The 26,622-nt window shown below is 61.0% G+C and overlaps 3 protein-coding genes across 12 annotated transcripts in view; all 3 read left to right on the forward strand.

Annotated features, from left to right (window-relative positions):
* Positions 1-3,970, forward strand: part of DTX2 (deltex E3 ubiquitin ligase 2) — a 36,250-nt gene extending 32,280 nt beyond the window's left edge. For 3 of the 4 annotated variants that reach the window (XM_045074986.1, XM_013061023.2, XM_013061024.2), the window contains 4 exons: positions 161-319; positions 899-1,060; positions 2,205-2,294; positions 3,332-3,970. In XM_045074986.1, the coding sequence (XP_044930921.1) occupies positions 161-319; positions 899-1,060; positions 2,205-2,294; positions 3,332-3,559 (639 nt within the window). In that variant the 3' untranslated portion in view covers positions 3,560-3,970. The remainder of the gene's footprint in view (positions 1-160; positions 320-898; positions 1,061-2,204; positions 2,295-3,331) is intronic. The other variant, XM_045074985.1, reaches the window with a different exon arrangement.
* Positions 3,971-5,258: 1,288 nt separating this feature from the next.
* On the forward strand, positions 5,259-9,632 carry UPK3B (uroplakin 3B). 6 transcript variants are annotated; one of them, XM_045074987.1, is made up of 6 exons: positions 5,259-5,471; positions 5,817-6,012; positions 6,245-6,482; positions 7,638-7,717; positions 8,522-8,651; positions 9,092-9,632. In XM_045074987.1, the coding sequence occupies exons 1-6, from the start codon at positions 5,274-5,276 to the stop codon at positions 9,249-9,251; spliced, it is 1,002 nt and encodes a 333-aa protein (XP_044930922.1). In that variant the 5' UTR covers positions 5,259-5,273; the 3' UTR covers positions 9,252-9,632. The 6 variants fall into 6 exon arrangements, with proteins under 6 accessions (XP_044930922.1, XP_012916479.1, XP_044930923.1 ...); XM_013061025.1 differs by having other exon boundaries at positions 5,886-6,012; XM_045074988.1 differs by having other exon boundaries at positions 5,259-5,462.
* A 10,274-nt stretch (positions 9,633-19,906) lies between these two features.
* On the forward strand, positions 19,907-24,024 carry UPK3BL2 (uroplakin 3B like 2). Of its 2 annotated transcripts, none has more exons than XM_045074992.1 (6): positions 19,907-20,289; positions 21,602-21,853; positions 22,049-22,268; positions 22,770-22,846; positions 23,099-23,219; positions 23,752-24,024. In XM_045074992.1, exons 1-6 carry the CDS (start codon positions 20,169-20,171, stop codon positions 23,858-23,860), a joined length of 900 nt encoding a protein of 299 aa, XP_044930927.1. In that variant the 5' UTR covers positions 19,907-20,168; the 3' UTR covers positions 23,861-24,024. The 2 variants fall into 2 exon arrangements, with proteins under 2 accessions (XP_044930927.1, XP_004761674.1); XM_004761617.3 differs by having other exon boundaries at positions 19,918-20,289; positions 21,701-21,853.
* The last annotated feature ends 2,598 nt before the right edge of the window (positions 24,025-26,622 follow it).

The raw sequence follows: 26,622 nt of genomic DNA on the forward strand, positions 1-26,622 counted from the left end.
TCATCTGTCTTCCCGCCTTTGGAGCAGCTGACTGAAGGACTGACTGCCCGTAATCCTGGTGTTTCGGCAGCGAAGGCCTTTTCCTGTTAGGACCCCCTCCCCCACACCCTGTGGCACAGCAGGCCGTCAGTGAGCATGCCCTGTGCTGGTCTCCCTCCAGGACTGCATCATCTGTATGGAGAAGCTGGCTGTGGTGTCCGGCTACAGCGACGTGACCGACAGCAAGACCATTGGGCCAGTGGCCGTGGGCCGCCTTACCAAGTGCAGCCATGCCTTCCACCTGCTGTGTCTGCTGGCCATGTACTGTACCGGGAACAAGGTGCCCGCGCGTCTGCCCCCGGGGGAGCGGGGTCACCTGCCCACAGTCCTTTCCCGCTCCTGCTGCTGTTCTGCGGGGGGCCCGGGACACTCTCGGAGGCAGCGTCGAGCTGTCTGTGGACCCGGACCCGTGGCAGGATGGAGGTTGGCCGCTGGAGGGCTGGAGGTGGCAAGTGACCCCTGACTGCTGTCCTTTGGTGGCACTTAGCCGGAATGGACAGAGGTTGGGAGGACAGGGAGGCAGACCTCGGGGCATGGTGTGGTCTCTCCTGCAGCACCCCCTGGGCCGCCCTGCGCCAGCCAGGGGGCCTATGCCAGCAGTTGACTGGGCCTGGGGTCTTTTGTTGGGTTTGAAACCTGTTCCACCACGAAGACTTTTGTGCACCAACCCGATTTGCCTACTCGGTGCCGGTCTCCCGGTACCTCGCCCCTGTGCCAACCATCTCTCCAGGGAGGCGGTCGGGTTTCTGTGCTGGGAGGGAATGGGGGGACGAGCCGGGGACCTGCTGTGGGGCAGGGGCCATGCTAGACGCTCTCTCGGGGCCACCGGCTCAGTCTGTGGTGCTCTGCTCGGTCTCAGGATGGAAGTTTGCAGTGTCCTTCCTGCAAGACCATCTACGGAGAGAAAACTGGGACCCAGCCCCGGGGGAAGATGGAGGTCTTCAAGTTCCAAGTGTCCCTCCCCGGCCACGAGGACTGTGGGACAATACTCATAGTTTACAACATTCCTCACGGCATCCAGGTAAGGGGCCCTGGCAGGAGAGGAGCCTCCTTGGACCGTTCTGGAATGGGCCCTTCTCGGTTTGCGGCACTCTACTTCCTACGCTGCCCCTTTCCCAGCAGTCCAGTCCCTGGGGCAGTCGGGAGGCATCAGTCTCCTGATTTCAGGCTCTCAGGAACCAGGAGGCACCACTGTCTGGGGGTAGAACAAGGTCTTAGGGCTGCGGAAGCGAAGAGGTAGCCTTCAGCCCTTTCCTAATGCAGGGAGGGCATCCTGGAGGCGGAGACATCGTAGCTCGACTTGTACTGGGTAGAAGGCCAAATGTTTAAAGCAGGAACAGTGCTTGTGTTGGGGGCTGAATAACGGGGGATCCCCCAGGGCAGGGAGGTGTCCGCAGGCAGGAGGCCAGCTTGGGAGGCCAGCTCAAGGGCCAGACCCAGGCCTGCTTTGGGTGTGGTGGTGCCGGCTCTGATGGCAGGAACAAGACAGGAACCCGAGCAGAAGGTCCCAGGGTCCCACTAGAGACCCAGATAGGAGTCCTAGGCCCTCCTGGTTGGGCCCGGGTTGACCTCAGAACTGGTGGCAGGTGGACAAGGTCCAGGGCAGTGGAGACCAGGACCCACGGGGGCTCGTCTGTGACAGGCGGAGGGTCCCTGTTTTGTTCAATCACATGCTTTTCCGCGGTTTCCCTCCATTTCTTCTCAGTGGGTCATAGTGAATTTTAAAAACCTCCCTGACAGCCTCAGAGCCCCAGAGCAGGGGGAGTGTGGAGGTGTGTGTGGTGTGCCTCTGAGCGGCAGAGGGCAGGAGCAGGGACCTCCCACTGTCGCCGCACTGCTTGCGGTCCCTGCCTCGCGCCCCACTGCAGGCCCATCTCGAGCGAGGGGTGAGGGCGTCCGGAAGGAGTCGTGGCCATCATGGCCACAGAGCCCAGTCTCACCAGGGAGGGGTGGGGCGTTAGCAGGAGCGTCTGATGCCAAACCGAGTGTCACGGGGTCAGGGAAGGGGGTCGCTGAGGGGAGGCGGTGTCACATTGGGTCTGTGACCACGGATTGGGATAGTCACGGGTGTACAAATAGCCCCGGCCAGAGAGGCAGAGGGTGGGCAGGGCTGCTGGGCACCTCTCAGGACCCTCCCAGGCCCAGTGTCTGTGTTCCTCCTGCAGGGCCCGGAACACCCCAACCCTGGGAAGCCGTTCACCGCCAGGGGATTTCCCCGCCAGTGCTACCTTCCAGACAATGCCCAGGGCCGCAAGGTGAGGCAGGGCGCCCCGGCTGCTCGGGGCCCGGCTGCCTGTGGGCGGTTGGAGCAGGTGGGTGGGTGGGGAGGGCCCAGCCTGGTGGCCCTGCCAGCTCTGCCCTGCTCACCTGCTTGTTCTTCTGGGGCTGCTGGCCGTGCCGGCCCCTCCTTCCCGCGGGTCGCTGTGCCTTGGGCACGCTCCCCCTGAGAGATGACTGAAGGGGAGGCCTTTTCCAGCAACCTCTCGGGCCAGGTCACCTGCCCTTCGGTCAGGCTAGCGTGACGACATTGGTGGGTGGCGGCGGTGGGGGGGAGGAGGGGACAGGGGAGGACTGGGAGACTGGGACAGGCTGCAGAGCTACCTCGGGCACGGGGACGAGGGAGAGCGTTCCCCGCAGACGGAACCGCTTGGGAGCGGCAGCCGGTGGGTCTGGCTGGAGGCCGGGAAGATTCTGGGGGAGAACCAGAGCGCGGTGTGGAGGCAGTGGGGCATCGGGTGCCCCTAGGCCACCCTGGGTGTTGCTGATGGGGGGTTTGAAAATGCTCACTCTGGCTGCTGTGAGCGCAGCCTGCGGGTAGCTGAGTGGGGTGGGGTGCGGAGAGGCGCGGGTTCGCGGACTTGGACTATGGGCAGGGTTAGCCTGGCCCCAGGTGCGGCTTGAGTGGCAGAAGGCGGCCCCCTCCGATGTGGGGGGTCCTCTTGGGCCATCAGGTCAGCAGGGGGAGTTCTGGGAGGGGCGTCAGGACTGGAGCTGGAGGCTGGGGACCCCAGCAGATGGGGCTCACTTGGATTGGGTCACTTAGGAGAGCAGCCAGCCTGGGCCCTGCCAGCAGTTCACAGTACAGGTCGAGCAGACCAGGCAGGTGCCCGCTGTGCCTGCCCTGGTCCCCCCTGGTGGGGCAGGTCAGACCAGGGAAGGGAGCGGCCAGTGGGTTCTGGCCCCCTGCTGCCCCCCTCACACCCCACCCCCCCACCCTGGCCCCTGTGAGAAATCCATACGCAGACTTGTGCTTGCTCATTAGCCCCTCCCCCTTTCCCCTCCCCCACTGCAGGTCCTGGAGCTGTTGAAGGTGGCCTGGAAGAGGCGACTCATCTTCACAGTGGGGACGTCCAGCACCACGGGAGAGACGGACACGGTGGTGTGGAACGAGATCCACCACAAGACGGAGATGGACCGCAACGTGACAGGCCACGGCTACCCGGACCCCAACTACCTGCAGAATGTGCTGGCTGAGCTGGCGGCCCAGGGGGTGACCGAGGACTGCCTGGAGCAGCAGTGACCCCCCACACAAGCTTGGCCGGGCCCCACCCTGCCCCACCTGCCTGCCTCCCGCCACCAGCCGCCCTCTCCCCGCGCTGCCGGCTGGGCTGTCCCCGGGATGGGCAGGCAGGAAGGTGCCTTTCCTCGGAGGCTGCGGTGTTTGTCGGGGGCCTGCCTTCGCCCCCTCTTCCCCTCCAGGCCTGGATCCGCGTGGGAGTTGGGCAAGCCTGGGAGTTCTACTCGTGGGGGCTTACGATGCAGCTACCTCAGAGCGTGGGGCCCCGCCCTTGGGCTGCTTTGGGTCCGTAGTGCCGGGGGGCCCGGCGTGGGGTGTGGCGAGGCTGCCCCATCGTAGCCTGGGCAGCCGTGGTTCCGGGTCAGCTTCTCATACCTCAGATGTTGTGTTTGCAATAAATGCCCTATAGCCAAAGTCAGCAGGCCCTGGTGTGTTTGTCGGCGGAGAGGCTGTGCGTGTGCAAACGCGCGCGTGTGCTGCTGCGTCCCAGCAGGAGGGAGCCTGCCCACTGCCCAGTCCACCCACATGCCCTGGTGACCAAGGCTGCGCGAGGCCCGAGAGCCCCACTCCCACCCCGCCGCCCTGAGCTGGGCTGCTGCCCTGGCCCCTGACCCCATCCTCAAAAAGTTCTAATTTCTCAACCCTCTTAGGAGGATCCAGTACCCCGGCCCTGGGCTCCAGGGAAACCGGCCGCATCCGGAGTGGGCCAGGGGGACTTTTGCCTCCATGCCCTTTTCTCCACAAGAAAAAAAAAATTAAAAGTCTATTTTGTGTGTTGGTCTAAAGATTAGTATATTATATGTTAAAGCATTTTTCTTCCATCTATAAATTTGAATTTTGCAGCAGCGGGGCCGGGCTGACTCACTCAGTGGAGCTTGTGACTCTTGATCTCAGGATCTGGAGTTCGAGCCTCATGTTGGGTGTGGAGATAGATGACTTAAAACTAAGATTTAAAAAAAAAGGTAGTTACCCTATGAATCAACGATTTCACCCTTAGGCGTGTATCCAAGAATAGAAAACAGGTCCACACAAAACTTGTACGTGAACACGTCATTTGTAACAGCCAACAGCCCAATTGTCCCTCCACTGAGGAGCCGGGAAACAAAATGCCTGGTCTCCGTACAGTGGAGGGAAAGTTCTGGAACCCTGAGAACAGAGGCTGGTCACAGGCTTCAAGAGGACACTAAGGGGAAGAAGCCAGCCCCAGCTCGCCACTGGTGTGATTCCGTCCATGCAAAGTGTTCAGGACAGGGAAGTCCGTGGAGGCTGAGAGCAGATGCCTGGTTGTCGGGGGAGCAGGGAATGGGGAGGGACTTTGAATGGGTACAGCGTGTGCTCTTGGGGTGATCCGCACGTTCCGAACTGAGTGGTGGTGGTTGCGCAACCTTGTGAAAGCCCGCTGAGCAGTACACTTTAAACGGATGAGTTTTATGTGAATTATCTTTTTCTTTTTAATTGTATCTTATAAAAAAATAGAACCAAAAAGAGTCATGTAAGTGGGAGGCTTGTCAGCTGTCAAAGGGCCTTTCACTGACTCCGGACTCTCGTTAGCCGAGAGAACTTGGCCTTGTACAGGGAGGGCAGGGAGATTGGCCCCGGGGCTGGAGCTGGACGGGTCAGGTAGGGCCTCTGCATCCCGCAGCCTGCTCCCACTCCCTGGGTGGGGACAGAAGGCCAGAGGGCGGCTCCTGGCACCTGAGGTGCAGGAATCTCAGGCATGTGGCCCTGTGCCCACGTTTCCAGAGACTGGGTCCTCTCTGGGGCAGAGAGGCTGGCCGGGACCCCAATTCAGACATGGGACTCTGGGGGGCTTGGCTGGCATCTGGAGGTCTGCGGGGCATCCACCTCGGTCCTGGCATTGGGCCCTGGTCCGAAGCACGCTGCAGGCCTGCCCAACTCCCTTAGGGTAGGCTGGGTGAGTGGGAGAGGGTGGGGCGCATTTACATTTTCAGGTCTTTCCAGACCTCGGCCAGGCCAGCCTCCCACTGCAGCAGGACTAACCAGCTCCTCCAGGCGCTGGGGGCGGGTGTGGCAGGAGGAAGCAGATCAGCCCCAGGCTGTGGATGTGGGAGAAGGGCGAGCTCAGGGGGCCATCATGGGGTTCCCCCAGAGGCAGCCTGGCCTATCGCGGCTGTTCCTCCTCGCCGGGGCACTGGTCTGGCCCCTGCCTTGTATGAGCCTGGGTGAGTGGGGGTCCTGGGATGAATTCACTTGGCCGGATCCAAGGAGCTGGGACACCCCCCCCACCCCCCGCCAACAGGGGAGAGCAGGTTCCAGGACCCTCATGCCTATTTCTGTGGCCACAGAGCTGATCCCCTACACACCACAGATAACAGCTTGGGACCTAGAAGGGAAGGTCACAGCCACCACGTTCTCCCTGGAGCAGCCTCGCTGTGTCCTGGACGGGCTTGCCGGCGTTGCCAGCACCATCTGGCTGGTGGTGGCCTTCAGCAACGGTGGGTCACGGTGTGGGTCTGGGGTGGCGGAGGAGAGTCCACGGTGGTGGACCAGGCATTGGGCTTTATCCTGCCGAGCTCTGAGAGGGTGACCAAGTTACCTGGTTTGTGCCTGGAGGGAGCCTCTGGGCCCTGAGGCACGGAGGGCCAGGTTCTGGGGGGCCTCGGACCCAGCAAGGGGCTAGGCTCCCTAGGCTCCCTAGCCCCACCTGTCTGTCCCTTTCTCCCACAGCCTCCAGAGACTTCCAGAACCCACAGACGCGAGCTGAGATCCCAGCCTTCCCACGGCTGCTGACGGAGGGGCACTATATGACACTGCCGCTGTCCCTGGACCAGCTGCCCTGTCAGGAGCCCGCGGGCGGCGGCAGGGACATCCCCTTGCTGCGGGTGGGCAATGACCCCGGCTGCCTTGCTGACCTCCTCCAGCCGCCCTACTGCAACAGCCCGCTCCCCAGCCCCGGACCGTACAGGTGGGTCACCTGCCTGGATCCCAGGACAGACAGGGGCTGTGCTGGGGGAGAGGGGGAGGTGAGCGGCCTCTCCCAGCCTCTCCCCAGAGGCTTCCCCTTCACGAGCTCTGGTTTAGGCCTCTGTGGGGTCAAGGAGCGCTCACCCCAGCTTGGGGGCCGGCAGAATGCGGCTTTTCCGGGAGGCCTGCCCGGGACAGGGCTGGTGGGGACAGGCTGGGGGTCTCAGGCCCAGAGTTGGGGACTGGGTGGGGGCGCTGGTCTGCAGTCACTAGCCCCCAGGCAGATCTGGCAGGAATGTAAGCCCCCAGCAAGCAGACCAGCACCCACTTTTTCAGGTGAAAGAGCTGAGGCACAGGGCGGCGAGGCTTTGCCAGGGTCGCAGGGGCAGCCACAGTGTCCAAGTGTCCAGATGGCGGCTGCCCGGGGTCCTCAGGGAGTCCAAGCAGGCCGAGAAGACCAGCTCGGGGCACAGGGAAGGTGGGCTTGGTGCGAGCGGGACTGGCCCTTCCAGGCACAACCCCCCTGTGCCCCCTGCCTGCCCCCCCCGCCCCGACCCGACAGCACTGCCCTCCCCCCTCCCCCCTGCCCAATTCCTGGCTCGGCCTCCTCTCGCCTCCTGCCCCCACCCCCAGCAGCCACCAGAGCTGGCTGCCCTCCGTGCCTGCCCTTCTGGGTCCCTCCACGCTCAGACGCCTTCAGGGCTCCCCTCCTGGAGCAAAGATACAACCTGAGCTCCTATGCGCAGCCTCTGGTGCCCTCCGTGCTCAGCCCGCCTCCTCCCCGGGATCCCAGGCTCAGAGCGCACCCTGACCTCACCCCTCCCTCTCTCCCTGGACCTTTGCTTAGGGTGCCAGAGCCTACCGGGGGGCCTTGTCTGGCTTCCTAGACGACACTTGGCCAGCCGTTTCCATCTGGCCTGCTGAGTCACCCTGAGGACTCTGCATGTGACAGTTAGTGACTGGGGCCCCCCTAAAACCGGATGGGGTTTCTGGAGAGCAGTGGCTCAGACACACTGGGACCTGCTGGCCAGGGTCACTGTTGTCAGAGCGGTCTCAGAGGAGCCCCCCAAGAAGAGCCTGGCCCAGAACCGCCTGGAGCTTGGCCGCTGTGGGCAGGCAGCCGGGGCTCTGACCTCCCCGCTTCTCCTCTCCGTAGGGTGAAGTTCCTCCTGATGGACGCCAGTAGCTCACCCCAGGCCGAGACCAGGTGGTCCGACCCAATCGCTCTTCACCAAGGTAGCGCTGAGGGTGGGGGTGGGGGGACTGCTCTGGCTCCTGCCTACCCCTGCCGACTAGTCACCCCCTGCCACCACAACACCAGGGAGCCCAGGGACCTGGACGCAGGGTCCAAGTCCAGCCCCTCCCCCAAGCAGAAGCTTGTGCAGGGGAGGTGGGGCACCGGGTCAGCCTCAATGGCAGAGACAACAGGTCTGTCCATGCTCAAATGTTGGTCAACACTCAGGTGCCCAGGTCCCAGCCCAGTCGTGGGCAGAAGCAGCCTTCCCCTCCAACGCCAGCCCTGGGCCAAGCCCTGCAGGTGGAGAAGGGCCAGGACATGGAGGAGGCCAGGGTCAGAGTCAGGGCCGTGGGTTCTGGGAGTTTCCCTCAGCAGGGCCCGGGACTCACCGGGCTAAGGAACCTGCACATGAGGGAGGCCAGTGTCCGCTGTGAGGGACACCTGGGAGGCAGGCTGCAGAGGCCGGGGTGTTGGTGGGGGAGGGGAGAGGAAGCAGAGGGGGTGGGGGTCTTGTCGTCTGAAGGCCTTGAACCGCCAGGCTCCAGGGAGCAGGGCAGTCACGTGGTGGGTCCTGAGGTCTGCTGCAGCTAAGGGCCGTGGGCGGGCACAATGGCAGGAACAGCCTAGAAGGTGGGACTAAGAGGCCGGGCCATGGGGGGTACAGGCCGGCAGGGCACAGATGCCTGGCTGAGATGGACAGGAGGGTTGGCTCTGGAGGCTCCCAGGCCTTGAGAGGCAGCCTGGGTGGGGGAAGGGACTGCCCTGGGGTCACGGGGCAGCCTCTGAGCGGCTGCTGTGCGCAGGGAAGTCGCCAGCCTCCATCGACACGTGGCCAGGGCGACGCAGTGGTGCTATGATCGTCATCACCTCTGTCCTCTCCTCCCTGGCCGGCCTCCTGCTCCTGGCCTTCCTGGCAGCGTCCACCACACGCTTGTGAGTGCTTATAGCCCCGGGGCCTCTGCCCGACCCTGGGGGGCCCCTCCCTTCTCACTGGTCCCAGCGCCTGGGACGCCCCCTTTCCAGGGATGTTCCAGGAATGTCCACCCCCAGTCTGCCTCCCCTGGAGGGCAGGGAGGTGGCCCAGCAGCTCCTCGGAAGCCAGGTTCAGAGAAGGGGTCACCTCCCTCTGCCCTGCCCTTCACTCTGCCCTTGGGCACCCCCCCCCCCGGCCTTTCTCCTCCTGGGCCTGTTTTCTCTCCAAGGAGCCCTCAGTCACTTCAGAGACCTGATACTGGGGTAGTCAGGGCAACCACCTGGAGGAGGTGGGCCAGCAGCTGCTTCTAGAAGGAAGGAAAGAGAGAGACTGCGGGAGGACCGGGGACCCAGACTGCGGGAGGACCGGGGACCCAGTGCTGCCTCTTCTTCCCATCCAGCTCCAGCCTGTGGTGGCCGGAGGAGGCCCCGGAGCAGCTGAGAATTGGCTCCTTCATGGGGAAGCGCTACATGACCCACCACATCCCACCAAGCGAAGCCGCCACCCTGCCCGTGGGCTGTGAGCCTGGCCTGGACCCCCTCCCCAGCCTCAGCCCCTAGCCTGGCCCTTGTGGCTGGGGCGTGCGTGGCTGTGGCCAGTGTGGGGACAAGGACGTGGTAGTCATTCCCAGCCCCTGCACCCTCCTCCTCACCCCGGCCTACAGTCCCACGGATATAGGACAGATGTCAGGGTTCTAGACATCTTTGGTGCAAAAAGGGGGTTTTATTCAAGCACAGGGACAGGACCCATGGGCAGGGAGAGCAGCACCGGGGTGGTGAGGAGTGGCCCGTTATAGATACTTTCGAGTTGGGAGGGCTTAGGGAGAGCTAAGTCTCTAAGGAATTTTGGAAGCAAGGTCTCCAGGGTCCTGAGGGGGCTAGCTGTTGTTAGGAAAAGGTCATTTATTACTGTTTAGTAAAAACTGTCACGAGATTCTTCGATATGTCTCTGTGCGTCATATGCTTGGAGGATGATTGCCAACGTGTATCTTGAGGGTTTAGAGATAAAGGAAGTTGCCAGATGAATTTTTACGTGTAAAGTAGACTTACGGGGTCCTGGGGGGGTCAAGCTAAGATTGCCCTTTGCCCTTAGCAAAATGTCAACATCCAGGCAGCTGAGTCCCCACAGGAATGTCACTCTGCCCCTTTCGAGGACTTCTCAGTGCGCTGTGGTTAGTAAGGAAATTTAATAACTTTTCTTCTGCCTTGGTTTCCCGCATCAGCAATGCTAGCGGCCCTGCCTTTGCCTTTCCTGTTCTGCCCTCCCCAGGGAGGATCAGGGAGAGGCTAGAGGTAATGTGCAGAGGCCGCCCTGACCAGGAGCTTCCGGGCTCCGGGAGCGGGGTGCAGGGAGCCTTGCTCTGTCCTGTGCAGGGGTCTCACCCCCTCCCTGCTAGCGTCCGGCTGTTGGCAAGGCCGGTGGTTCTTGCTGTGGCCACACGGGGGCGCCGACGCGCCGCAGCCGTCCAGCCCCGCACATGCGCACTCCCATTCACAGAGCGGCGGGACACCGGGGGCTGGCGGGCTGCCGCAGTGACCCAAAGCGGAAGAGTTGCTGCCACTCAGTGGGGTCCCCGGAGGTCAGGGCTCCGTGACTTGTCCACCCCCACCAGCCGCAAGACCTCCTCCAGGTGCAGGCGGAAGCAGATTCATATGCAGTCAGGAGCTCAGGCTCCAGGGTCCTGGGTGACATGGACCATGGGAGCCAGCCCTTTGGGGCAGCCACTTTTGAAATTCTGCTGCTATGGAACCTGGGACCGTCTGGGGCTCTTGGAATCGGAGAAGGGTTCAAAGTGCCCCCCCCCCCACCAGCTCTGTCGGGCAGAGCCGGCCTCCCACTGTCCTGTCCAGGCCTGGCTCCAACACCAGAGGGAGAGGCGCTCTACGGCCCGGACACCCAGCTTGGGGCCTGCCCAGGGGGGTATGGTGAGGAGGAAGACAGGAATGAGCCAGCCCGGGGCGGGAGGATGGAGCAGGAACAGGAATTGCCCCGCCCCAGGCTTTTATGTGTCCCAGGGCCCTCTCGTGGCTTATACTGATCCTAGACACAGCCCCAGCCATGCCCCATGTGTGCCCAGGGCACACGTCGCAGCACAGTGGGTAACACATAGCCCAGGGGAAGAAAGCGACCCCACCTGGAGGTCAAGGGGGCTTCCCGAGGGTGGCCTCGGAGAGGCGTCAAGAGGGGCACATGGAAGTGAGTCAAGTAGGGGCGGAAGGAGGGAGGCAGAGAGAGAGAGTCGGGGAGTCCAGGGGTAAAAGGGCTCACCCTGTGGGGGCAGCGGCTGGCAGCAGGGATGAGGGGCCTGGAGGCCAGGATGAGGGGGACTGGCCTGGGGTTCTAGGCACATGGAACCAGGCCTGAACCAGGGCAGACAAAGGGAGTTGGAGAGGAGGAGGTGGATTCCAGAATATTCGGGAGGTGGAACAGGACTTCGTAGACGAAGGAGACGCCACAGGAGAGGCCATTCTTGGGTTTCGGGGTGTGTGTGTGTGTCTGTGACTGCAAAATGGAGGCGCTTTATGTCCTACAAGGGGTTCTGTCCCCCAGCCTGCCTCAGAGCAGACTCCCCAAAAAAGGGGGTTCTGGGGATGCCACCTTAGCAAATGGGGGAGTTTGGAAGAACGTTCACAAGTTAACATTTTACATGGATGGCCGCCTACCCCAGGTCAGCGGGAGGCTTTCCTGGGAGCCCTGTGCATGGCGGTGTTCCGGCTCAGGGCTGTAGCGGCAGAGATGCCAGGGTGTCGCAGAAGCCACGTAGAGAAGGGGAAGCAGGACTGGTCATGGCCCAGCATGGGCCCCACCCGACTGGGCCCCGGGGAGACAAGACCAGGCCCGAGTCATGCTCCAGAGAGGGTCGCCAGCTGAACCCCACACTGCGCAGGTCAGCCCGTGACAGCCTCGAACACAGTCTGTAATGACCGCCATGTCATGGTGAATCTTTTATTAAATGGCCTTTTAAATTATCCCCAGGACTGTACTTGAGGAAAGGCCTTCAAATCCAGTGGCTAAAAACAAGTTCATTGTTAAAAAAGGAAAAAACAGCGGAGATTGTGGGGGTGATGACTCACAGATGACTCATGAGGCCAAAAATCAAAGGAATCAGGATGACAGCAGGTGGAAACCGGGGGAGGGGGGCATCACCGCTCCCTCTCACCCTCTGGGTTCACTTTGTTCCTCTTTGCTTCCGAACCACGCGTTCCTGCCCATCATCTCTGCAATCCCCCAGCCAGCCACCCCGTCTCTAGCTGTCTTTCCACATCAGTGTTCCTGACCTCCACACCCAGCCTCCTCCCAGCATGCAGAGGGGCCGGACTCTGAACTTGATCGTGTCCACCTTTGCTCAAAACTTGCAGAGTCTTCCCACTGCAAGACTAGAATCTAGATTCACCATCTCAGGGTCTCAGTTTTGAGACCCTGTTGATCTGTTCCTTGCTCCCTGTGTTCCAGACACATGGGTGTCTATTCAGCCCTCCTGCCACAGGACCTTTGCACTTGCTTTCCCCTCTCAGTGTAAAACACTTCTCTCCTTTGCTCCTCCAGATCATCCCTTAGCTCCTGTGTCTCCTTTTCAGGAAAGCTCTTCCTGATCTTTCAGCTCTCTTGGGATCCCTGTTCTTTCCCTTTGCTGCATGTTTTCTATTTTATGATTAGACATTTAAAAGGGTGAGTTTTGCCTCTCTCCCATGGGACTGGAAACTCCAAGATGGAGATCGTGTGTCTGGTTTGCTCTCCGTGGCGGCGCTAAGCTCGCGCAGTGCCTGGCTCCCCAGCAGGTGCTTAATGAACGTTTGTTGACTGACCACTTTATAAAAGGCAAATAAATCTTTGCCTTCTTTTAAAAAAATACCAGCTTCGTTGAGATATAATTCAAATACCGTGCAATGTACCTACCTAAAGTGGTCAGTTTGCTGATTTCTAGCATGTTCACAGAGTTGTGCATCAGAACCAACTTCAGAACATTTGAATCATCCTGAAAAACCCCGTGACCAGCAAAAATTTGTGACTGGCAAAATTTGGGGGGAAGAAAACCAGAAGCCCCGACATGTACTTGCCTGTCATGGGTCCCCTCACTCGCTGTTCCTCTCATTTGGATAAATCGCTTCTTAATCATTTTTCACTGGGTAGAACTACATTCCACTGGTGGGAGAAGTGGGGTCTCTCACCCACCCAGGAAACCATCTCCACAGGGCCTGGAAACCCCTCTCCGGCCCCCAGGCCCCGGCATGTTCTTAGCCACAAAGAGCAGGAACCAACCTTGGTGAGCTCAGTGGGGAAGGAATGTTCTAGAAGAGATTAGGAAGCTCCTGGAAAGCCCGAGGGAGCTGGGGTTGGAGATCACGCTGGAAATCCCAGCGCAGGAGAAACTGCATTCCTTGGGTCCCCCGGTGGGAGCTTCTGGGCTGGTCGTGTCCAGAAGCTGGGCATGGCGGCCGCGGCCTGGGCCGGAAGGGCTCGCCACGGCACCCACTCCTCTGTCTGCGGTGGGTGTGTGGCTGGTGGGGAGCCCGGCTGCCTGGGAGCCTGGGCCATGCAGGCGGGCCTGGGTGTGGGTGAGGGGCTGACCGGGTCCTGGTGGAGGAGGGACACCTTTTCATGAACTCTCCAGGGCTGGGTCTAGGAGGACACGGAGCAGAAAGGCAGTGTCCCAGACATACGAAGGGAGTGGCAGGAGCTGGACAGACAGTTGTCCCTCCAGGAAGGCGGCTGGGCCCCAGGCGGATGGGGGATGTGCTTTACACACTGGGGGCTCTTTGGAACTTTGCTGGGCTCCGTGACTGTCGGCCTTCTAGGAGGGCCCCCAGGGCCAATGTGTGGGGGGGAGCGAGGGCCTCCCCAGCGTCCAGCCCTTGGATTTGTCACACTTCTCTCCTCCCTCTGCAGCCTGCCTACCCCACCCCGTCGCTCCCTCGCAGGGAAGGGGGGAGTGATCTGTGGGCTGAGGCGGCGGTTCCTGGAGTCCCCACTTCTGGGAAGGACAATGGCCCCGGGGACCCAGCCCAGAGACCTCCCCCCTCCAGGCCATGCAGAGGGCTCCGATCCAGTCCCTGTCCTTAGGGAGTGTCCCCCCCACACAAGGAGGCACATGCACTTGAGAGCCGGAATTGTGGAAAATTCTTATGTGGAAGCTGTAAGCTCTAGTGCCTCAGAATGCTCCTGTATTTGGAGGTAGGTAGGATCTCTAAAGGGGAGATTAAGTAAGGTCTTTCGAGTGGGACGTCATCCAATCCTACCGGTGTCTCAATAAAAGACGAGGACACGGGGGTGTCTGGGTGGCTCAGTGGGTTAAAGCCTCTGCCTTCGGCTCAGGTCATGATCTCAGGGTCCTGGGATCGAGCCCCCGCATAGGGCTCTCTGCTCAGCAGGGAGCCTGCTTCCTCCTGTCTCTCTGCCTGCCTCTCTGCCTACTTGTGATCTCTCTGTCAAATAAATAAATAAAATCTTTAAAAAAAAAAAAAAAAAGGTGAGGACACGGGGACCAGGGGTGCATGTGCAGAGGAAAGAGACCATGGGACCAGGCCGCCACTGGGCAGCCGTGAGGTCGCCAAGGAGCGAGGTCTCTGGAGAACCCAACCCTGCCCACTGGCTTCCAGAGTGAGAAAACAGATACTTGGTGTTTGGTTTTGAATAAGCTCCAGGCCCGACGTGGCTTGACCTCACAACCCCGAGACAAGGACAAGGCTGGCAGGCTCTTCCGACTGGGCCGGCCCGGCACCCCGAGTCTTGTTGGAGCTCCCCGGTCTACGGCATTGAGCTACAGCCGCTCGAGAGGACTAATCCCCCCACCATACAGCCCGGTGGGCGAGAACATTCGTGGAGGTAGAGCACTTGGGTGTAGGCCGGGGTCTGCCTGCTCACTGTCCCTGGCCCGGCTTCCTGGGTGGCCTCCCTGAGCCCCTCAGAAGCCAGAAGCTTCTAGAACCATGTCATGTCCCTCTCCTTCCAACCCCGCGCTGCGTCCAGCCTGGACGCCCCTGACTCCCAGGGCAGAGCCCCCAGCACGAAACAGAAGCCCAGGACTGTCCTTTCTGCCGAATTTACTGGGGGAGCCCTACCAGATAGCCCTGCTCTGGCCTCAGTTTCTCCTCCACAAAATGAGTGAAGACCTCGCAGCTCCTAGGCTCAGACACTCCATCCAGTCCTCCTCCCCGAAACCCCACTCCCTGTGTGTGACACAGGCTAGAGTTACCCACGGGAAAGCATGTGTTGCCCTTGACAACCATTCTTCTCCCTGAGGGACAGAGAGGAATGCCTCATTAGTCATCCTGGCGTCTCCCTCCTGGTCTCCAGCCCTGCTCCCTCTGCTCGGCTCAGAGCCCCCACGAGTGTTTCATGGAACCCCCAGGCTCAGCCTTGACCTCCGACCCCTGTGCCTGGAACCCCGTCCTTGACTGAGCCCCAAATCCATGGGGCCGGGGCAGTGGGAGAGCCCCCCAAGGCACAGAGTGCTATGATGTACAGGTGGGGGGGATGGGCAGGAGGAATGGGGCGCTGAGAGGGGGCTCAGGTCATCAGACATCCCCGGGTACCTCTTTTGAGTGGGGTCTTCTGATGGCCTGTTGGAGGGAGGAGTGGGTAAGGTACCCACCCTTCCCCAGCCCCCACTTTGCCTTTAGAGCTTCTGCCCACAGCAGTCCTGGCACATAGTAGCCCCTCAGTAAACAGTGCAGCAGGTGCACTGGACATAGTGACTAAAAAGGCGTCAGTTTTCCAACCTCCAGCTGCCTTGTGTCCGGCTGGGGTGATGTAGGCCCAGAGCAGGGAGGACTTGACCCAAGGCTTAGGTGGGTCAGGAATGAGCCCGGGTCGCTGGCCTCTTGGCCCCCAAATTGTGCGATTCCACTCAAAGGAGGCATTCCCCTACTGAAAGAGCCTTCTGGTTTATGATTGCAGGTATGGGATGCTTTAATGAGCCCTGGTAGGTGGTGAGCTGCCTGTCTTGAGGGGTATTCAAGCAGACCTGGGAGGGGCTGGACCACCATGCAGTAGAAAGATTCAGGACCGGGGTGGGATCAATGAACTCTGGGGTCTTTCCCCCTTGATATTGGCGCGGAGGGGTCTCTGTCAGCATTCGGGGAGTGGCCCCAAGGGCACGCTGGTGCCGGGGGAAGGGCCTGGGTCACCTGCACTCCCGCCGTCTGTGCCAGGAAACCCCAGACTGCCTAACTGGGGCATCGCTCTGCTGGGGAGGGCGGAGAAGAGCCTGGCCGCCCCTGGAAGGGCCCCACTTCTCCCTGTGCACCTCCACAGGACAGGCTGTGATGGCTGCCACGGAGCTGGGGCCTGTTTGGGGACATGGAGTTGGGTGGGCCTTTGGGAGCCTTTAGACGGCTGCTCTGTGTCTGGGGGCTGGCGGAAGGCCTACCTCGTCCCATGAGTCACTCCAAAGGTACAAGGCAAAGTAGGTCCTTGGGAACAGACAATTGGATCGGGCTTGGCATGCCCCCCTAACCCCACCCAGTCCCTCTGGACATTCTGGGCCCGCACCCTTTATGCTAGGACTCACTGAGGCTGGGGACAACTGGACCAGGAAGCGGGGACACAGCAGAGAAGCTGGGTTCTACCCTGAGGCCACAACATGGTAGTTGTCAGTCCAATCCCGTAAAGCAAGATGGTACCCACGGGCCAACTGGCCGGGTCCACAGAGCAGGGAAGGCACAATATTCGCAATCAAAGTCATCCCTGAGCACAGCTACGGTGCCAGACCCCGGACCCGGCGCTGGGGACATGGTGCGGGAGTTACCATTAACAGAAGAGAGGCATTCGTCAGATAACAATACAGGCAGTTAGTAGAGCTGGGGGAAATCATGTATTCTGTGGTCGAGTAGCATGTAGGGTAAAGTTGCTGTGGCTGAAATGCCCTGATGGGGCGCCTGGGTGGCTCAGTCGTTAAACGTCCGCCTTCGGCTCAGGTCCAGATCCCAGGGTCCTGGGATCCAGCCCTGCATCGGGACCTCATACCTGCGCTTGGCAGGACAAAGTGAGCCGGTGGTACCCCGCGTGGGCTGCGGACACCCCTGGTACGTATGGGAGCTTGTCCTGGGCTAAGCTGAGAATTGCCTCTGTCCTTGGTGCATGAGAAAAATGGCATTTCAAATCACTAGGGGAAAAAAGAATATTTTTGGTACGTTTTTCTAGTTTGGGCTTTTTTTGTTTTGTTTTTGCCTTTTTTTTTTTTTTTTAAAGTAAGCTCGATACCCCACATGGGGCTTGAACTCACGACCCCACAATCAATGGACACGTGCTCTATGCACTGAGCCAGCCAGGCATCCCAGTTTTGGGGTTTTTATGGAGGCTTCATCGATTATGTGGGCATAATCGACAAAGCCATTGGCCACTGGGGATTAATTCAACCACCAGCCCAAGTCCTGTCTCTGGGAGTAGGAAGGAAGGGGCAGAAAGTTCCAGTCCTCTCCTCAGGCTGCTTCCCTGGGCCACCAGCCCCCATCCTGGGGTTCCCTGGGAGCATTCCAAATGTCACCTCGTTGACATAAACTCAGGTGTGGTTGAGAGGGGCTCGTTATGAAAAACAGAAGCATATTTCTCGTCTACCACGGCAGAGCTCTTTGAGGGAACCCAAGATACCCCTCTGGGCTCCTTGTGTGGGGCGCCACAGACCAAGACCACCGTGTATCTCCCAGCAGCCCCAGGGGAGTGATATGGGGACACACACCAAACCAAGGACAGAGGGGGCCTGGCGGTAGGGCAGGAGAGGGAGGGACAGGGGCAGGAAGAGGGAAAATACAAAAGAAAGCTCAGGGCCACGTGCAGAGCAGGAGAGTGTGGGCCACCGTGTTCCCACCGGCCCGCCGGGGCAACACAGATCTGAAAGGGACAGAGTCCTGCGAAGGCCGGACCTGGACCTGGGGCCAGTCTCCACCGGGCGGCAGGAAGGGCCTCTCTCTCTCTCTCTCTGTTGGGCCCTGGTTTCTCATCTGTGTAATGAGATCAGTCAGAATGCCCGCCCTGCCCACTTCTGGGGAGCCCAGGAGATGAGTCGCCTTCAAGAAGATGAAGCAAGCTCTCCCCGTTACGATGTCCGCTCTCAATGCCTTTTTTTTTTTTAATTTATTTATTTGACAGACAGAGATCACAAGTAGGCACAGAGGCAGACAGAGAGAGAGGGAGAAGCAGGCCCCCCTGCTGAGCAGAGAGCCCGATGCAGGGCTCGATCCCAGGACCCTGGGACCATGACCTGAGCCAAAGGCAGCGGCTTTAACCCACTGAGCCACCCAGGCGCCCCTCTCAATGCCTTTAAAAGGTAGAGAGAGGGAGCCTGACCGTGGCTCCGGTCATGATCCCGGGGTCCTGGGATCAAGCCCCGCATGGGGCTCTCTGCTCCGCGGGGGGCCTGCTTCTCCCTCTCTCTCTGTCTGCCTCTCTGCCTGCTTGTGATCTCGTCTGTCCAACAAATACATAAAATCTTAAGAAAAAAGAAGTTTACAAAAATAAAAAGCGGGGGACTTAAAGCCCTCCCAGGGCTGGGTCTGACCCAGACCCTCAGGTTGGGCCCCCCACTCTCCTTCTCCCATCTCTGCACCCCGCGAGTATGGGAGGGCCAGGGCCCGAAGCAGGAGCAGGGCACAGGTGTACGCAGTGAGGATGCAGTGAGGATGCACTTGAGATTAACAGCACGTGACCTCACAGCGACTGGAAGACGGAGGTGCGGCCCGGGGTCCGGCGCGCGTTTAGGGGACGCGCCGAGGCCAACCAGAGGGCGTTTCTGCAGCACCAGCCCCTGGGGTAAGTAGGACTGAAGGTCACTGGGATCTGCAAAGTAGCAGGGCCTGGGGAAACACTGACTGAGTGGCAGAAGCCTTGAAGAGGTCCTCTCGGTGGCCCTTTGGCAGACAATCCGCCCCCCCCCGCCCAACGCCCACCCGGACTCACCCTGCCCTCCTCGGCCTTCCCTGAGCTTTTGCTCTGGTTTTGGCCCCCCGTTTCCCAGGCGCTGAGCCAATCACAAATGGAAATGCAGTGATTTCAAATCTTGAAAAGTCTGAAACGTTCTGCGGGCATGTCCTAGTAGAGGTAGTCACAAAGAACTAGCAGGCTTGGGGCGCCTGGGTGGGTCAGTGGGTGAAGCCTCTGCCTTCAGCTCAGGTCATGATCTCAGGGTCCTAGGATCGAGCCCCGCATCAGGCTCTCTGCTCAGCAGGGAGCCTGCTTCCCCCTCTCTCTCTGCCTGCCTCTCTGACTACTTGTGATCTCTCTTTCTCTGTCAAATAAATAAATAAAATCTTCCAAAAAAAATCCAGCAGGCAATTACATAGCAGGTGGGAGTGTTTAAGCCTTTTGAAGTTCACCATAATAGGTAATTGGCATCATGTAAGAACTCTGGGGGAAAAAAAAATAGGGTATGTGGGCTGGCAATCCAATAGCATGTAAATGCATTATAAGAACTCGAGAATATTTATAATTGTTTCAAAAATGTGTTTGAGGGCCGCCTGGGTCCTGCAATTGCCTAGGGGTCTGACTCTTGGTTTCAGCTCCGGTTGTGATCTCGGGGTCACGAGATTGAGCCCCGCATTGGGCCCTGTGCTCAGTGTGGAGTCTGCCTGGGATTCTCTCTCTCTCCCTCTCCCGGTGCCTCTCCCACTCATGCTCATGTGCTCTCTCTCTCTCTGTGTCTCAAATAAATAAATATTCAGGAGAAAAAAAATTAGATAAATAAATAAGTAAATGTTTTTTAAAGCAGTCCCCAAAGGAGTTTGGGTTTTAGGAGACTGGCTCTGGCCAGGGGCAGAGGTTGGGCTGAGGAGGGCTGGTGCTCGGGGCAGGGGAACCCCTGCTCCAATCCGGGTCAAAGACGGTCAGTAGGCGCTCAGCCCCACCCCCTCTCCTGGCCCCAGACCCCATCTGGGACGCTTCTGTCCTGGGAAGAATTGCCCTGTCCTGGCAGCAGCCAGAGCTGAGGAAGAAGAGCGAGTGGGTCCCCTGGATAAAGAGAGGAAGACGGGTGGTGTTGGGGAGCCCCTCTCCAGAGCCCGGGCTGCAGGGAGTGCCCCAGAGCTTGCCTCTGGGTGTGACTGCCCCATCCAGGCTCTGCCCCCACGCTGGCTGGGCGAACTTGGACAAGCCCCTGGAGGGTAACTCCCTTCAGCAAGGGGGGGGGGGGGTAGGGGGTGCAGGGTGGGGGCGCTCTAGGTGCCGGGCTGGGACTGTTGACAGGGCTGTCACTGGGGCTCCCTGGACCGGGAGCTACCGCCTCCTTCCTGGGGGCCCTCCCTGGCCAGGCCCTCCTGGAGTCAGGGTTGGGAGGGTCCGGGCTTGTCCTGGGCCCCAGCTGCTGATTGTTCCTTTCAGACCCCTCCCTGGGGTGCCAGATCCGTAGGGCCAGCAGATTCTGCCCCGAACCTGTCCAACCAGTTGTTTGGGGAGAGGGGGCACCTGGGAGGAGCAGGCAGAAAGTACCAGAAGCAGACTCCTCCATCCCCTAGCCGACAGTCGAGGCTCTGGGACTCTGGAGACAGATGCTGGGACAGGCAGCCGGTCAGATGCTCGGCCTGCCCGTGGGCCTCAGTCGGGGTCAGTATTGGCCGCTGATGCCACTGCTGCTGCTGCTGGCCGGCCTCCATCAAGGGACAGGCCTGGGTGAGTAAAGGGGCCCGGGGCACCGTGCCCCTGGCTTCGGGAGACAGACCACCTCCCCCAGCCACCTCCCGAGCCCCAAGTCGGGGGACTGGGTCCTGGGTGGGTCAGGAGAGATGGCCCACCAGAGAGGTCACAAGACAGACATCTGTCCCCACGGGAGAGTGGACAATGCTTCCTCCCTCTTTTTAGGGTTCGCACCCTGAACCCCCATCCATTCTCACCGGTTCCCCCCTCCCCTCTTTCCCTTCCTTCCTGTCCCTGAGGGGAGACTTAAAGACAAGGACAGCGCCCCCCAAGGAAGCTTTCCTGGGGTTCAGGTCACTGTGGGCTCGTAAACTGGAGGCGCTTAAAGGGGTAGCTCCCCCCATCTGGGCTTCCCCGCTCCTTCTCCGTCGTTAAGTGGACAGTAAGTGCCTGCTGGATGCAGGGTCCCCAGGGCCTCAGGGACAGAAGCGGGGGCTCTGAGGAAGGAGAGGTCTGGCCTTGACCCTTTGGAGCAGAATGAAATGGAAATGAATCATACCAAGAGGGAGAGGCTTCTGGAGACTGGCAGGAAAGCCGCCTCCCCTTTCTGCTGCCCTTCAGTGTTGGGGGTTGGAGAGAGGAGGGGCAGTGCCCTCAGGGGAGCCTTCTTGGCACCGAAGTTGAGTCCCCGCCCCCCCCACACCCCTGTCCCCCACCCCCCCACCCCCGCCCCGGGGCGAGAGAAGATCCAGAAGGGGAAGGTGCCTGGGGCGGGGTGGGAGGAGGAAATCCCCCCCTCTCAGCCAGGACACCTCCAGGAGGCGCACGTCTGGGCCTGGGGTCTTGGTGGGAAACTTCCTGTGTGACCCCTCAGCCTCCAAGCCCCTCAATCCTCTCTTTAGGCAAACCAGCCCGGATCCTGGGGGAGGCGGTGGAGTGCCAGAGCTCAAGGTCACTGGAGCCTGTCAAGTCCAGTCTAGGGTTTAGGCTCAGGCTCCCCAAAATCAGAGTCTCACTCCAACGAGGCCTAAGACCCCTTCCCTAGGACTGTGTACGCTGCTGGGGGCGGGGCCTCCTGTGCCTCCAAGCCTTCCCCAGGCCCCACCCTAGGCAGGGACCCCAGTGACAGGTGCAGCAGGACCTCCCTCCTGGCCTCCCACAGTGCCTAACCCTAGTAAGTCAGCAAGGCAGGGGGCAGGGGCTGGCCTCAGGCCACCCACCCGTGTCCCACGGGCACAGACTTGTTAGGGAGCCCTCCGCATTAGTGTTTGCCCACAGCCTCCGGGAGAAGCCTCCAGGCCCCCCTCAGATCAGGGATCCCAAATCCGGTCTGTGCCTTCCCCCTCAGACTGGGCCCTCAGGTTGGGGCTTCCAGGACCACGACTCCTCCCTCAGACTGGGCTGTGGGGGCTTGGTTGTCCTGTTGAGCCCCTTCTGTCTGCCCCAGAGCACATCCGCTATGTGCCCCAGCTCGCAAGCCCCAGCCTGGCAGGGACCCTCACCCAGTCTACCTTCACGCTGGAGCAGCCAAGGGGCCAGTTCAGTCGCCTCAACATCTCTGACTTGGACGCCATCTGGCTGGTGGTGGCCCACAGCCATGGTGGGTGCTGCGGGGGCACAGGCCTTGGTTATCCCTCCGTGAGATGGGCGGGAAGCCTGGGAGGAGCCGCAGGTATGGGGGGAGGGGAGGCAGGTCTGGGAGTGGGATGTGGCAGGAGGGCTGTCTGGCCTGGCGGGAGGGGGTGGACCCCTTGCCCCCGGCAGCCCGCGCCATCTGACGGGTGGCTACCCTCAGCCACCCAGAGCTTCACAGCCCCACAGAGGGTTGAGGACATCCCAGCCCCTGCCGACTTCCCCCGGAGGGGCTACTACCTCACACTGATGGCCCACCGGGCCCTCTATCCGGGCAACCAGACTGGGAACCAGCTCCGCGTCCTCCGCGTTGGCAACGACACCAGCTGTTCCCTGGCCAAACGGGGCTGCAACGCCCCGCTGCCAGGCCCGGGCCCCTACCGGTGAGCTACCGCGGGACCCTAACCTCAGCCTGGGGGCCCTAACCTCAGCCTGGGGCAGCTCCCAGGGGTCCTCAGGGAGGTCTTGGGGGAAAGTCTCCCTTCTTTCTCCAGCCAGGGCCCCCCACTTGAGCCTCAACCCCCACAGGCCTTCTGGACCCAGCAGGTGGAGTTTCTCTGTCCAGACAGGGTGTGCCCCAGCCCCATCTCCCCTCATTCGGGGCTTGAGTCATGGATGCTGAGTGCTGGGGATCTAGACCATTCCACACACACATTTCCTCCGTGAGGACTTTAAAGGCCCAGAGAGGGTGAAGGAGGCACCCAGGAGTACACAGCTGGGAAATGTCACAACTGGAATTGGAGCCCCTTCTGGAGGGTTCTAAGGCTGGCTTTTAGGTCCTGTCTCCTCTTCCCCGTAGTCCCCAGGCCCTGGGAGTCAAGGGGTCACACAGACAGGTGCCAGGGGCCAGAGGCCTCACCCCCGATCCTGGGTCTCTTTCTCAGAGTGAAGTTCCTGGTAATGAGTGACAGGGGACCTGTGGCTGAGACGGAGTGGTCCAGCGAGACCCGCTTGCAGCAAGGTATGGGGGGGGGGTGCTAAATGAGGTCAAACACTGGGGCTGGGGGCCGCGGGGCCTGCAGGGGCTCCCAAGGCTGGGCTGGGCTGGGGAGAATGGGCCAGCCCCCCATCAGAGGCACCACTACCACTGAGCTGTCTGCAGGTGCTGGGCGCCCCAAGCTGGGGAGAGGGAGGGTGGGTCTGGAGGCTGTTCCAGGTCCCCTTGCTCAGGTCAAGTCTCTCCTCCCTGGGGCGCCCCCTTCACGCCCCTCAGCTGAGGCACTGCAGGCTGCCCCAGGGCCCCAAAGCGCGGGCACCGTGGTCATCATCGCCATTCTGTCTGTCCTGCTGGCTGTCCTCCTCACCGCCCTCCTGGCGCTGCTCATCTACACCTGGTAAGTGGACAGGGTCTCGGCCCCCTGGGAGGGGTGGGGTCTCTGGCTGGAACCACGTCTTATGTCCCTCCCCCTCCCTCCCCAGAAGACCGCAGGTGGCGGGTGTGTGTGCGCAGGCTTGAACTCCTCCTTTGTCCCTCTCGCCTGCCCGTGGCCCCGCGGGAGACAGTGGGGGCAGGGGCGTGTCCACACTGGAGCGCGCCCCACTCGCCCCCTGGCGGCGGCAGCCGGAATTGCGAGTGGGGGGGCTCGCCGCCGACACCCCAGTGGGATACATCCAAGGCGAGAATGGCTTTTAGTTCAAGTCCTGAGTTTTGCCTCCAAACTTCATCTGGAGCTCGGATGCTGGGGCCTGGTGAACCGGCGGTGCCTGCAGCTTCCTAGAGGAAAGGGGAAGGCCGGTGTGGGTTGGATCTGGGGAAGACAAGAGAGCAGCAGAGCCTCAGTTTCCCCCAAAGCTCCTATGCCTAGAACTCCAAGCTGTAGGACTTGGCGTGAGCCCTAAATTCATCTTGTCTCCCCTCCCCTGAAGCTATGACACCTGCGGGACCACTCCCATTTCGGGCCCAGAGCAGTCGGTGTGCGTGAGAAGATATGACACCCACCACGTGACCAGCCCTCCAGCCACGGGGGGCTCCTGAGGGGTCCTCGTCTGCCCCTCAGCCTCCGCCCCGGTCCCGGCTACAGATCCTGCCTCTTCGGGAGCCCCGGGAAGAGAGCGTTTCTGAGTGAGGGTGGGAGGAGGGGGTCCTTGCCCCCAGTTGGGTCTGTCCTTGTCAGAAATAAATGTCCCCAGCATCCCCGAGCCCATCTGAGTTGTTGAGAGGCTGAGCAGTCCCCCTGAACCCCTGTCCCCAGCCTCCCTGGGAGGCTGCGTATGTCTGCCACTGGCTGCCCCATCTTCCCAGCGTCCTCCCTGTGGCTGCCCCTCTGGCTGGAGGGCTCAGAACCTCTAAGCTGCCGGCCAGCCCGAGAGGCTCACTCTGGGCGTGGGGGGCAGGGTACGTCGGTGAAGCCGACCCTGGCTCCAAACTGAGTGCTGGGGTGTCCCGCATTTGTGACCATCAGCCCCGCTCTGTGCCAGGCTCCCCAAGGCGGGAGATGCCCCACACAGTGTCCTGCCCTCAAGACGCCCCGTGCTGTACGGGGAGGAGAGGGACACCAGCCCTTCAAGGACGGCGGGGACGCTGGCACCAGAGATCCAGATGGGGCTTCAGGAGAGGCTTTCTGGGCACGTGTAGCGTTGGAGAAGGAGCAGCCCTGTGCCAGGTGACGCAGGAAGGGTGCTCAGGTTGGGGGGGAACAGCATATGCAAAGGCCCTGGGGCCACCAGGGGCTGGTGGATGGGCAGGTTTGGGGTGGCTTGAGGTTAGGGTAAGGGTTGGCAGGGAGCTGGAGGACAGCCTGTGCTGCGTGCCCTGGGGGCTGGAGGCGGGGAAGGAAGGCAGTGGCTGGGTTCCCAGGTGCCTCTTTCTGGGAGGTGTGAATGGCCCTCGCTGGTTTACTAGCCCTTGCAGACACATCTGGTCCTGCTCTGGAGGAAGTGCTCACGTGACCATGGGGGAGTCAGGCTGGGAAAGGCAGGGAGGGGAGGGGGACAAACAGGCTTCCACGCCCTGCCTAGGTCAGCCTTGGCCTCGCCAGAGCCTTTCTGGAGCAGCCATGAGCCCTAACCCCGGGGCTGGGTGACTCTGGACCTATTGGTTACCCTCTCTGGTCCTCAGTTTCCCCTTATGTAAAAAGGGAGGGTTGAGCTGGGCGACTAAGTTCCTCACTGCACAAATCAATGTCCTGTAGGGTCAGGCCTAGCAGGAGACAGATGGCACGCTGCAGGAAATGTTTACAAAGGTGTGGTCAGAGTGCTAAGGCAGCCAACAACCGGGGCTGCCCAGCCCTCCCGTACCCGAGGGGCCCACGGGAGGGAGTGGTGCTTCCAGAACCAGTGAGCAGGAGTCCTGGGGGAGGGTCTGCCCCCCAGACCTAGGGGCTGTAGATAAAAGAACTCAACCTCCAGAAGGGGGGAGGGGGACAGGGGAGAAATACCCCTCACGCTGGTGGCTCCAGCTGACCTCACCAAACCAGAAGCCAGAGGACTGCACCCCAAGACTGTCCCCTCACTTCAGACAGCGCTATCAAGGACTGGGTGCCCAGGATACCCCCACTTCTGTCCAACGCCGCTACGATGCGGAGGTTCCCATGACCCCATCCTCGGACTGGGTCACTTGCTAGAAGGACGCACAGAACTCAGGAAAATAGTCTCCTTGCCATTACCGGGTTATTATAAAGGCTACAACTCGGGGGCAGACTAGAAGAGATGCACAGGGAGAGGTGGGGGAGGCGGGGGCATGGAGTTTGCATGCCCTTTCGGGGCGCACCGCCCTCCCAGCGGGGCCGCCCCCCCAGAAGCTCTCCGAAGCCAGAACCCATCGGCTAGGGTCTTTGTGGGGGCTTCCCTCACGGAGGCGCGACTGATGAAATCATTGGCCGTTGGTGATGGAACTCACCACTTCCAGCCTCTCATGAAGGTCATCCCATCAGCGTGGCCTCAGGTGTGGTTGACCAGAACATGTTACAAAAACATAAGATGTTCCAGGGCGCCTGGGTGGCTCAGTCGGGTGGGCGTCTGACTCTTGGTCTCGGCTCAGGTCATGATCTCAGAGCCTCTCCTCGGAGCCCCTCGCCCACGGGCCCTGCTCCCAGGGCCCTTTGCAGCCTCCAACCTCCCCATCTCCATGCCCTGGCCCCCATCCAGACCCCGGTTGTCCCCTACAGCAGGAACCCAGGTGGCCCAATGGACAGTCATGGGAAATCAGGAGGCTCCGCCCCCCACTCCCTGCAAGTGTGCATCTGTACCCCATTCCTAGCGTGGGACCTAGGGCTCTGCTGGGAATGCTGGCTCACACGAGGGGTGTGCCCGAAGCCAGGCAGGTGGGAAGGGCGATGAGGCCCTGGAGAGGAAGGGATCCGCGAGTCCTGGAGTCCGGGCGTGGGCTGCTTCTGCATCTGGCCCCACCAACTTAAGCTTCTTCGCGGGTGTTTCCATCCTGGGGCACAAAAATGCAACCCCACTTGAGAGACGGGTCTCTCTGGGGTCCCAGCCACCTAATTGGGAGGCCTCTCTCCAGGAGGACAGTCCAGCCAAGGACTCCTCCACTGTCCCAGGACGCACTGGTGAGTCCCAGGCCAAGAAGCAGGCTCTCCTGGGGTCCCCCTGGGGACGTGCTGTTACAGGACCAAAATCTCTGCTTCCTGGGGTGGCAGGGTTTGAGCTGCCCAGAGTCACGTCCAAGGTCCCTGTGCCATCTTGACGGGCCAAGGGCTCACACATCACATGATGTGTCCCTTGCTCTCCTGCTGCTAGTCCCACCTCCCATCACCTTCACGGGGAGCCCAAACCCTCCCC

Source organism: Mustela putorius, unplaced genomic scaffold, assembly GCF_011764305.1.
Source record: "Mustela putorius furo isolate JIRA1106 unplaced genomic scaffold, ASM1176430v1.1 tig00000139_pilon_pilon_pilon, whole genome shotgun sequence".
NCBI lineage: Eukaryota > Metazoa > Chordata > Mammalia > Carnivora > Mustelidae > Mustela > Mustela putorius.

Coding starts and splice junctions, on each gene's coding strand:
- UPK3B (XM_045074987.1), top strand. CDS start 5,274: ATGTGGCCCTGTGCCCACGTTTCCAGAGACTGGGTCCTCTCTGGGGCA. Junction 6,483..7,637: donor CCCAGCCCCGGACCGTACAG/GTGGGTCACCTG, acceptor TCCTCTCCGTAG/GGTGAAGTTCCTCCTGATGG. Junction 8,652..9,091: donor GCAGCGTCCACCACACGCTT/GTGAGTGCTTAT, acceptor CTTCCCATCCAG/CTCCAGCCTGTGGTGGCCGG.
- UPK3BL2 (XM_045074992.1), top strand. CDS start 20,169: ATGCTGGGACAGGCAGCCGGTCAGATGCTCGGCCTGCCCGTGGGCCTC. Junction 22,847..23,098: donor CGAGACCCGCTTGCAGCAAG/GTATGGGGGGGG, acceptor CACGCCCCTCAG/CTGAGGCACTGCAGGCTGCC. Junction 23,220..23,751: donor GCGCTGCTCATCTACACCTG/GTAAGTGGACAG, acceptor CCTCCCCTGAAG/CTATGACACCTGCGGGACCA.